The 12,114-nt window shown below is 30.6% G+C and overlaps 1 protein-coding gene across 1 annotated transcript; it reads right to left on the bottom strand.

Moving 5' to 3' along the window:
- Positions 1 to 6,349: 6,349 nt before the first annotated feature.
- On the bottom strand, positions 6,350 to 11,454 carry LOC107065028 (ATP-dependent DNA/RNA helicase DHX36). The gene is given in 14 exon segments (XM_015318306.2): positions 6,350 to 6,620; positions 6,898 to 7,072; positions 7,152 to 7,369; positions 7,459 to 7,879; positions 7,961 to 8,253; positions 8,493 to 8,757; positions 8,850 to 9,045; positions 9,383 to 9,521; positions 9,597 to 9,745; positions 9,835 to 10,009; positions 10,188 to 10,377; positions 10,451 to 10,876; positions 10,879 to 11,013; positions 11,223 to 11,454. Coding segments are annotated over 14 exon segments (2,889 nt in total). The 5' UTR covers positions 11,272 to 11,454; the 3' UTR covers positions 6,350 to 6,562.
- Positions 11,455 to 12,114: the final 660 nt, after the last annotated feature.

Below are 12,114 nucleotides of genomic sequence, written 5' to 3'. Positions count from 1 at the left end.
CAGCAATTATCTACAACAAAAATATATAAAGTAGTATACTCTGGGGAAGAATAATAGCAATATTTTCTTTTTCAACAAACTTGGCATAATAATCGATCCGCATATAATCCAATTAGAAATAAGATATACGTGAACAATGAAATAAAAAGTCGATTTTTTATGTATAATATATATACTAGGATACTCCGGCCACGTGTTGCTGTGGCTTTGTTATAAAATGTTGATTTAATATAATTCTAAACTATTTATTAAATTATAACAACACACAAAATAATACCACAATAAGAATAAAATACATAAAATAATAATACACGAAAAAATATAAAAAGCAAGGTTAGTTATGTCATATGTAAATCTGAAAAAAACGTATAACGTGAATATATCGAATTAATTGAATTGTAATACAGCGCCATCTATTAAAAACTTACAGCACCTAAAGACCTAGATAATCTTTAACAAATAAATCCTTAAATTAGCAATAAGAAATAAAAATAATCGCGATAAAAACTATCCTACATCCAAAGTTGAAAAAAATAACATAAAATAAAAAAAATTCCATTAAGACCAGTTCAGTAGTTTCGAAATTCATTGGAAACCAACAATGTGACACTGAAGTTTTATATATACAGAAGATATATATAAAGATAAATATTGAATATTAAATTAATAAGTATAAGAAAGAAATGAAAATAGTAGACTGCTATAACTAGTACAAGACAGCCTTACACGATCGTCATTGAGCTCTATCTACGATCACGACATTGCTGAGCGAACTATACGTAATAGCACACTTAATACACCCTCCATATACGAGAAGCATAATGCACCTTTAGTGCTGAGATGATGTTCAGATACTGGAAACCCATTTGACGCGTTGTATTTGGGGCCCCTGCTTGGAAATTGTGTGGAACGACCTCCTGGAATTGCGCATTTGTATTCAAACCTTGTCGTAGGACTGTTTACGTTCGATGTTACACGCCAGCTAGCAGACACACATAAAACACACACACATACATATCCAATGATAATAATTAGTAAAATACTTGATTCCTCAATTTCCATCTCATTGGAACGCATTCCCCTTTCGTCTACATCCTAATTAAAATTTCTCCAATTTGCATGCAACAATTTGATATTTGGTATTTTTATTGTCGTACGTTTTTCAATAATTTCATTTTCACAAAATCAAATAATTTAAATATTAAAAAATGATTAATCATTCAGTTATAAATTTTAATACAAATCGATGAAACCCTACGAGATAAAAAAAAACATCGAAATGAAGAAAACATTAAAATAAATGAAGAAGAAAAAAGGCACAGTTATCGAAGATGTCTCTGAACGAACGTCACCAAGATTCATTGAAGGGTAACAAAAAAGAAAAAAGGAAAGCAACCCTAAAGTTAATCGTCAATGCACATGGCCCCTTCAAAAAAAGAAAAAAGGAAAAAGAAAAAAAAGTTATGCATCGAGATGTTTTCTTCGAGGTTCTAGCAGTGTGTTCTCTTTCTCTCTCTTTCCCTCTTTCTCTCTCTTTCTCTCTCATAGCTTACTTTCTATAGCACTGTTGAATCCAACCAAGCGTGAAGTTATAGGTGGGATGAATTTTCAAGTGCTTTCACATACGTGCGTAAGAAAATAAGATCTGTGTGAGATGGGCAGATGTAGCACACGCTTCCCTCGATTATGCTGTAAGCGTGAGAGGCCTGTTTCTAACTTTTTTTTTCTTTTTTATAAATAAAAGTGAACAATGTACAACAAACAATTTATAAGAAAGAATTATCATCGATGCGTTCACGGTAAAAAAAACAAAAGAAAAAAGAAAATAAACATAATCTATCGAAATGATTCCAAGAGATCGTTCTCAATCTCGTGAAATGAAATCGATTCTATGAAGCAAAGAAAAAAGAAAGAAAAAAAAACGCACCCAAAGAATAAGGGATTGGGCGTGGTGTTTGTGTGTGTATGTGTGTGCGCGTGTGAGGGAAGCGGAGGAGAAAACGAAGGCCACCAGTCGTTTAATTATTTTTATGGAAATGTTGGTCGTCGGTAGTCTGGGATTACTCGTGCAATTTCGTGGCATGACTCCGATTCATAGGATTTCTGGTTGGTTGGTAGGTAGGCCGGTTCCCTGGCCCTTCTTGCATAATGTTTCGAATATGCGATAGTAGTTTCACCCTTAGGGGGTACCGATGGTAACATCTCGAGGGGTGGTTTACCCCCTGTAGGCCAATCTTGCGACGATCGAAAGTGCCGCTGGGAAATGAACGCTGTTGAGAGTTTCCCTATCGAATATAATAAATGCAACTTCATCGGCATTTATCGTCTTTGATATCAACTTGGCTGGGTTGCTGACTAACAAAGAATAGTTTTCTTTATCATTCAACAGATAAGATTCGTAAATATGTACTCGCTGCTTTCTACGGTTAGAATCTTTTACTTCGTCGAATTTTGTTTAATGGGAAACGTTTCTACACCCTATTTATCTTAGCAGTCTCTAGAATTTCAGCTTCAGACAAAGTATTACTAAGGGTGAACATCACAGTGGGGTGTTCATATATATATATAAAAAAAACTAGATCATAAGTTTCTCGTGCCAGATTCATATATCCCGCAGTGCAAGTTGCATCTATGATTAATCCATAATTTTTATCAATTTTTTTTTGCTCGATAAATCATTATTATTACGAAATACATTAAATTAATTTAACAAGAATTTGTTGTCCTAACAAAACCAAGAGAAAAAGAAATAACGTAAAACTATTTGAAAAGTTTTTTTAGAAAGTGTATTTTTTTCCAAGTCGAATGTAAAGAAGATGCAAGCAAGAGATTTGGAGACTCGGTGGAAGCTTCCCTATCGGTTGGTTGACAGAAGATAAACAGGCAGATCTACGACGCCGGTCAGTCGCGCCCGTTTTAACTGCCACGTCCGAGATAGTCCTCGTTTTATTATCTATTTGCTTTTTACATGGGCTTGCTATATATATATATATATACAAACGTGATCTGCTTCAAATATATGCACGTATACACTCATACACGCATACTTAATATTTACGTTCGTTGCCCTCTTTTGTTAAAGATCAGTTTCAATCGATTCAAATGATGGACGTGATTCAAACGATCGATGAGATTCCTCTTATCTTTTTATCTTTCTTTACTTACAAGTTGGAAGACTAACTGAAAGATAAAACACAGTATTAATTTCATACCATAATAATATAATTTTCTTTTATTCTTTCTAATTGGCAGCTAAGTTTTTTAATTACTTATTGTATTACATTTGTATACACACATATATATATATAATATTGTATATATATGTATATATACATGTATATTATACATTATACACAACGTGTGTGTGTGTGTGTGTTGTGTGTGTAATAAGTGCAATATTGTACAATTGATGTTGTTGATTTTTACTTAAATTTGTTTGGCATTGTTAGCGGTCAAGTAAAATATGTTTGAGAGAATGAAAAAATGGAAGTGGAATATGTCTATGTAGACGTAGTTGTAAGTGATAACGGTTAAGGAAGGCTTGTTCTACGAAGAAAGGATTATAAGTTGCAGCTGCACCGTGATGTTTATACGCTCACTGAGTGCAGCGATCCAAGAAGGAGACTTCATTTCGCGAGCCTTCTGAAAACGTAAACCGATATGTTGATTGACATGAACCTACCAAGCTATTTTGTAAAAGGAATTCATGTTTTACTTTCTTATAAAGTTTTACGATAAATCTTTCCACGATATTGGACGTCAGGAATGAAAAAATATTTATGAGAAAGATTATTCACTTACGCGTTAACGAAATACAACGATCGATATCGTCCTACAGTTTACTATAATTATATTTATACTTTAAAAAATCTAAAAAGAAACAGGAGAAAATACAAAATTTCACTTATTACCTCTTTACATATCATGTGACTTTGATACAAAACTATGTTTATGGGGAAAAAATACTCTTCAAAGTTCATAATTTGTCATCTCTAACAGGATAATATAACTTACACAAAAGATGCACTATTCTGAGTGCAACCTATTCAAATAATTATGAACAACTTTTAATTGTTCCTTCGTAGAACGAGCTATTTTAATTATTACCTACAAAATACATTTACAAATACATTTATGTGTATACATACTTCAAATACAACTTGATAGAGAACGTGTTAATTACAATAATTAAGATAACTACGATCTTTATGAATTAAATCTAAAAATACGTATTGTTTAATTCCAATATCAAATAACAAAAGAAACACAGTTGTAAAATGACTCGAAGTTCTCTAACCATAAGAATTAAGTAACATATTCTAAAATTGTATAAATTATAAATAACTATATAATTTCGCTATTGAAGCATTTACAAATGTGATGAAAATGTAGTAACATACATATTGGACGATATATTAAGCTTAAATTTCTCATTGTCGTTAGTAAGAAGAAGATGAAACTCGAGCTATGTATTTACTTATGTATGCATGTATATAGCTCGTCTTTTAGGAGCAGCAGCAAATCGTTCGTTTTCATTCGGACGATGAAATCAGGGTCGCGTGAAAGGGCTTCCGGTTGCATTCAGATATCACAAGGCAGAAGAAAGAGAGAATTAACGGGCCAAAGGGCGACATGCTTGATAGACGACGAAAGAGCTCTTTCTAAGACCTAACTGAAATCTCCCCCCCCCTCTTCTTCTCCTCCTTTCACTATTTCTCTCACTCTCTCTCTCTTTTTCTGGTGTCTCTAGTAACGTGCGTAGATGTTCGTGCATTTCGTGATTATGAATGCGGATTAACTTTATTCAGAGTCTCTCCTCTATTCGTCTTCCCTCTACGACTATTCATCAAGATCTAAGGAAGAAGTGACGAAACAATACTGTCGTCTCTGTTTCTTTCTCTCTCTCTCTCTCTTACTCTCTCTCTTTCTCTTTCTCTTGCTCTCTATTTCGATCTTTGTCTGTTCTTCTGTTTCCTTCCATGTCCTGATTTATTTTCGCAGACTGTTCGTTTGAACTTGGCGCCAATATATCAGGAACGTTCCCCTTTTCAAACCTATACCATACATACACACACATACATGTATATAGATACAAATAACATACATTAATCATTCTAACATATATATACGTAATCGGTATTAGAGAAGCTTAGGATTTCAAGTTTATTCATTATTTCTTTCTCAGACAAAGATGAAAAGAATTTAGTCTAAATTTTAAAAGATTGAATAAAAACAAAAAAAATGACGGTCTTACCTTGGATTAAATGGTTCGAAGGAAATGAAGGATAATAGGATCAACTGTGGAATACTGTTCGGAAACCTTGGAATATATTTTGCTTTAAAAAAATGAAAATAAATAATAAAGGATCGAGAATGATTATTGTTGTTGCAACGATTAAGATAATGGCGTATACCAATCGAGATCTTGTATATATAATAAATGTTGTCTTCGTCAAGGATGTCAAGTTTTCATTGTAATGCGCGGGCTTTTCTAACTACTCCGACGACCAATCACGTTAATTGAAGGTTTATGTAAGCTCTGCTTGAATGTGCGCTCGTTTCTTACTAATATACCTTCTTTTTGTATATCATTTTTCTCTCTCTTTCTTTTCCTTTTCCTTTCTTTCTTTCTTACTCGTTTTACTCTTGAAAAATATAATTATTCTTTCATGTAAGATTACACGTTAGAAAAGATATCTTTTTTATTCTTCAATGATACGCTCTTGATGATACGCTCGCTTTCAAAATAATGGCTGATGTTATATACTACGTTCATCATAACAAAGTAATTAATCTCAAGTTTCATGATATACTATGTTAATCATAATTAAATGATTTAAATTACACGTTTAAAAATGTTATATTTGAAAATTTTTATTAAAATATTAGACATATTTTATTATTAATAAAAATATAATTAATCCTTTCGTAATTAGAGACCCATATACGGGTCCTCCGTACAAACGCCCCATATGAAAATTCTATCGATAAAGATCATACTATTAATAAAAAAAGGAAAGTATTGGAAATGATTGATGAATCATTTTATAAAATATATGTATATCTATTTACATATTTAGATACGTATGTACTATGTATATTATATTAAATAGATCTATAAAAGATTACTTATTAATTTATTAATAATTTGTATGGATTTCTTTTCTGAAAGAAATAGGATATGAAGACCGTGAATGGAAGGATTGCGCTTAGGGATGGGAACAATGGCGGGATTTGGTATTTGCGGCAATGAACTTTCAAGTTCCTTATGCCAACCAATAATAATAATAATATAATAATAATATAATAATAATAATAATAATAATAATAATAATAATAGTAATAAGAATAATAATAATAGTAATAATGGATTTCTTGTCAATTGACATAGAATCCCATAAATCTATTTATTTAGTATTTAAGCATACATTTTACAGTAATAAATGACTTGTCATAATAATTCATAATACAATAATAATACATGATGTATAATTCGTCCCTTTAATTAGCGGTAACAGAGATTTAAATTGGAATATTTATTCATTTACCTTTTTTTAACTGGTCAATTCCAGTGAAAACCCATTTCTTCGTCTGATTGTGATACAAATTGGATAAGAGCGCTAGAAAAATAAATGAATTAAGATAATAAAAATACGTTGCAATACAACGTATAGCAACCTCTATATGAATCGCCAGTAATGAAAAAATTAATTATATTAAATATATAGTATTATTGTTAAATGGTTTTTCTTTAATTTATCATGCATCTTGAATTAAAAATGGAAAAATGAACTGTTTTTTTTTTTTGGAGTTATTTTGGAAAAAGCAATTTTTATCTCACCCTGTAAATTGACAAGAAACATATCATCTAAAAAATTGAAAAAAAGTAATACTTACTTAAGTATCTGTCCCTCTTGATTATCCCAATTTACTGTACCAGGATGAGAAATTTTATATTCTAATAAATTATTTAATATCGTTCGAAGATCCTGTATAAGTGTGGCAGTTCTCGCATCGCATGAAAAATTTGGATAACCGTTTAACTTTATTGTGTATTTATCCCTTCCTGCAACTAAAATAAATTCATTTGTTAATATAAAATCGGTGTGATAGAAAAAAAGTATGCTACATGAAAAATAATATTGTCATACAAAGAAATGGATCTGATCCTGCAAATAATAATATCGGAGCTGTGATGCAGGACGTGTCGTGTAAATAAATAGCGGTAGATCGTTGCTTTGTAAAATATGTCAAAAAGGGGCTTGGAAAAACCTTCATTTTACTATTAACGCTTGAGGGGTGTACTTTGACAAGACCATCTTCGAGTGTCAAAGCATTTACACCATGCTTATGAATTCCTTTAAAGACACTAATTAATATTTTTATAATTAATTAACCATTTTAATAATAAAATTAATAATCCATTTGTAATTATAAATCTTTATAAGGAATACGTACCCATTGTCGATGGTTGCTATATTTGGATATAATCCTACACAAACTATAGCTTTGATCAACGCTATATTATTAGAATTTCTATTGGCATCTTGAGCCAATGGATCAACGCTATTTAAAAATTTCATTTCACACAAGTGCTGAGCAAATTGACGTTTCATTTCGGAAAGAAGACTTAAAGTATTGTAAGACAAAAAGTATTGATAACAAAAACCAAAGCTGTTATTAATTTCGAATCTTCTGAGAGCTTCGGCTAAAGCAATATGATCGCTGTATTGCCACATACTGAGTTCTAATTTTTTGTTCATTGCTTTCTCTTCTTTTCCCAAAGGACAATAAAAGGCATCTTTGAAAGTAAGACTGGCTGCTATAGAAAATACAGGATCTACGCAAGAAAACAGTGCTGCCCATATAATCATTTTACCTGTAAATTCAAAAACAAAACAACAATGAATTAAATATTTTTAAATAATTAATAATCGTTGAAGAAAAGGAAAGAAATTACCAGTCCTAGGATCAAGAGGAAGTTGTGCCAAATGATATCCAAGAGGTGTCAAATGTTCGTCGTTGTCTAAAGCATTTAATGTTTCCAATAATTCAAGTGATAAATCAATGGCTTTCAAATTAGGTGGATCCATAACGCTAGCAAGAAATTCCTTCGCTTTTCCTAATTGTAAAATTTTAATCTGCAATATAACTGTTTCTAATCGCGTGCGTAACATTTCGGGTAATTGGTAATCATCAAATGTTAGTTCTCTTGCTTTACTGTACAGATGATAACAATATCCCTTTTTAACTCTAAAACAAGTAAATAAAAACTTATTCCATTTTTAATACTAGTCAACTATTAAACTAGTTCCTGTTGAATAATTAAAGTTAGGCCGGAACACTGTGTGCTTTTGGCTTCAGAGAGGTGAATCAGGACCTCTATGGAAAGTGGACAGTGTCAGAGAGTGTTCTCAAAAAAATGTTCGAACTCGTAAAAGGAAAAATAATAAAAATATTTTAAATATGTATTAAAAGAAAGAGTTAATTACCTTCCAGCGCGACCTCGTCGCTGTTTTGCATTAGCCTTAGAAACCCATTCGGGTTCTAACGTTTCGATATTTCGATTTACATCGAATCTGGAAAGCTTTGTTTTTCCACAATCGATGACATATACCACATCTTCTATCGTTATGGATGTTTCAGCAATCGATGTAGCGATGATTATTTTACGTACCCCAAGTGGTGGTTCTTTAAATACAAGCTTCTGATCGATTGTTGGCATACGAGAGTGAAGTGGATAAATAATATATTGATCTGCAATATTAAAAAAAAAAAAAGAAATAAAAATCAAAATCATTCGTCACATTTAATATCAAAATATGCATTCTATAATTAAAATTACTTACTAGTCGGATAATATTGGGAATTCAACATAAGTTTATTTAAGTTAATGATATCCATCATACCGGGTAAAAATACTAGAATAGCTCCTGGCTCTTTAGTTTTACATATATGTCTAATCAATTCTTCTATAAGTTCTAAAGATAAATTTTCACAGTTTGGATTGTGTAATTGGTTTATGACACTCATAGGATATTGTTTCTAAAAGAAAAAATATAATTATACTAACCGTTTAAGTCCCAAAGTTCCTTGGAAAAAATTTTGTCAAAAAAACCCAAGCAGTGCGACAGTGCAGCACTTGTCTCGATTTAAATCGAGAAAATCTAAGCAACATTATTGTGTTAATTTTTTATTAATGCATCGATTGACAAACATTTTCAACAGAATCCTAAGACACTGTCGATCATCCACAAAGGTCAAATGGAGTAGAGTTTTTTTGACATGAAATCTGATCTATGGACCATCAATAAACGTGCTGCTTGGAACTCAAATGGTTGGACAACGCGTATATTCATTTTCCATGTTATACACTACTTACTTCTACTGTAAGAGTTTCTAAATAGGAATTTATCATTTCTCGATATTTACAATATTTATCGTTCTGTTCCTTAAATTTCTTCTGATGTCTTTTATAACTAAGTTCTTTTAATGAAAATTGATTTTCTTCGAAACGAAAACTGTAAAAAATGCAAGAAAAAATAAATATATAAATAATACAGTTTATTCATTGTTCAAATAAATAATATACTCACTCTGTTAATAATAATATATCTTCTAAATAATATTCTTCTACGGGATAAGTGAACCCTGGTATATGAATTATCGGACAATTACTGTAATAATCGGAAAATCTTTGGGAATTAAGTGTTGCACTCATTAAAATCACTTTTAAATCTGGTCTCTGTAGAAGTAACAATAAATCTAATTATTAATTATACCTTAAAAAAAAATAAAATGAATAATTATAATTATGATATCAATAATACGTACAACAGGAATTATTTTCCTTAATAAAGTAATAATAAAATCACTTTCTGTACTGCGTTCGTGAACCTCATCTAATATTATATGCGAAAATCTTTTCAATGCTGGATCGGACTGCATAAATTGCAAAAGCATACCGGTAGTACAAAATAATATACTTCCACATTCCCTAGGTGATTTCCTTTAATACAAATCGATTATAAGCATTAATTTTTAAACGAATAACTCATATATTTATTGACTTAAAGTAAGCAATTAGTTAACGAGCATAATCTGTTCAAAAATAATGTCTGCTAACCAAACTGTTTATTAATCAATCACTTGCAAACAGTATATAATAATAAATCATTTCTACATACTTTTCGAGTCTTATTTGAAAGCCCACAGATCTGCCAAGTTTCTCTGCTCTCTCTGCAGCTACTCTTTCAGCAACAGATATCGCAGATATTCTTCTAGGTTCCGTACAAATAATTCGGGTAATGCTGCCATTCTTATTTTCTAATTCGTTATCCAGTATAAATTGTCCAACTTGTGTCGTCTTACCACAACCTATAAGATAATAGTTTAAAGTCAAAACCAATCTCTTTTAACACTAACGATTATGAAAACGTAAATGACTTACCAGTTTCCCCGCTAATTACAATAACTGGATTATTTTTAATTAAATCTAAGATCTCCGCTTTCTTATCATACGATGGTAATTTTTTTCTAAAAGCTTGCATAGCTACATACTCATTACTATTCTTTTTTTTGTTAAATTCTTCAAACAGAATTTTGTCAGTGACAGGATCCCTTTCCAGTCCAGATTTAATGGACATTGCTTTGACAATATTATCTTGTATATTACCGGACAGAAGTTCTAAGAACTTTTGTTTAAATCTAGAGTCATCAATGTGAGTATATTTGCTTTCTAAATCACTGTTGTTTGTAACATCCTGTTTGTCTTCATTATTGCACAATTTATTGTACAGTCCTTTCGAATTTTCTATGGCTAATCTCATTGCTTCTCCTACGGTTTTATTAACTCTGAAAAAAATACTTTTTGGTTCTTTTTTTTGTGTTGATCCCTATAATATAAACCAATTTGTTTTCCTTTCAGCCATGAGGGATGCCCTCTAGGTCTTTCCCCTGGTCCTTCATTATTTCTTGAAGTCGACATCGATGCATTTGATTGACTTTGTTTATCTATTAAATTAATATGTTTATATAGACATTAGTTAAATATTAACTAAGATTACATGATCCATACACACACAAAAGTAATATAGCAGGGTATTATTTATATTAAGTAAATAAAATATTTTAATTAACATTGTTTTGCTAAAACCAAACAAAAAGGAAAATTTGTGTTTTTAATATATATTCATTATTTTATTTGTAAATAAGAAATTTACTTCCTCTTCCAGATCTTGTTGGTGCCGACGTTCCACGATGAAAAGACATTTTTTAAAATCGTATATGTTAATTTAAAACAATATTTTATAAATATCGTACAAACTAATAGAGTTTAAATCGTGAATGAATCGTTGACTGTTTTACGGCGGAGGTAGAAACATAGGAGAACGAATGCTATAGGCAATTTGTCATAAATTGTGTTCCCTAAAAAAGTTACAAAATACCAATATTTATTTCTGCCACTAGGGCGGCGCGGTGATCAGTGTGATCCTAGTGACGTCACAGAAAACCGTAGAGCATGCCTCCGTGATTGCGTATTTGTAAAACAAAATCTTAACTGTTGTTAGGACTAAAACTATAAGATTTGATATAATGAATGAAATTATTGATAAAGTCGCTAAAGAAAAAGCACTGCCTTTCGTAGACTGCAAGGAACACCAATCAAAGTTGATGAAAAAAATATTAAATTATTTTATTACTATCCGGGGTCACTTTCTTGCTACAAACCATATAAATAAAAATAATAATCCGAACTTGTATAGGTCATGTCTGTTCTTTTCCAAACATATAAACTATTGTCAAGTATTTAAATTTATACGAATATATTCACTGTTATGTTATAAAAAATAGTTATGTACATAAAAGTTAAAACTATAAATATTTTCAGATTATTTAATTATTTACTATTGGAGTTGTTATTCATTTTATACTTTTCTTAAATTTCCATAAATTAATAAAATGGCAACAAGTATTGCAAAGTTCATTGATTAATAAAGTAAAAATAATTTTTATTGATTACACATTATTTTAAAATAGAAAAACCATTTTTTTTTGAACTATTTCTTCATAAATTTATAACTATAAATGTGTTATATACTTTACACTGAGTAA

This window comes from Polistes dominula, unplaced genomic scaffold (assembly GCF_049000335.1).
Source record: "Polistes dominula isolate Pdom_NZ unplaced genomic scaffold, Pdom_raw_medaka contig_49, whole genome shotgun sequence".
Lineage (NCBI taxonomy): Eukaryota > Metazoa > Arthropoda > Insecta > Hymenoptera > Vespidae > Polistes > Polistes dominula.
The sequence above is the reverse complement of the archived record's forward strand: the minus strand, read 5'-3'. Positions and strand labels throughout refer to the sequence as shown.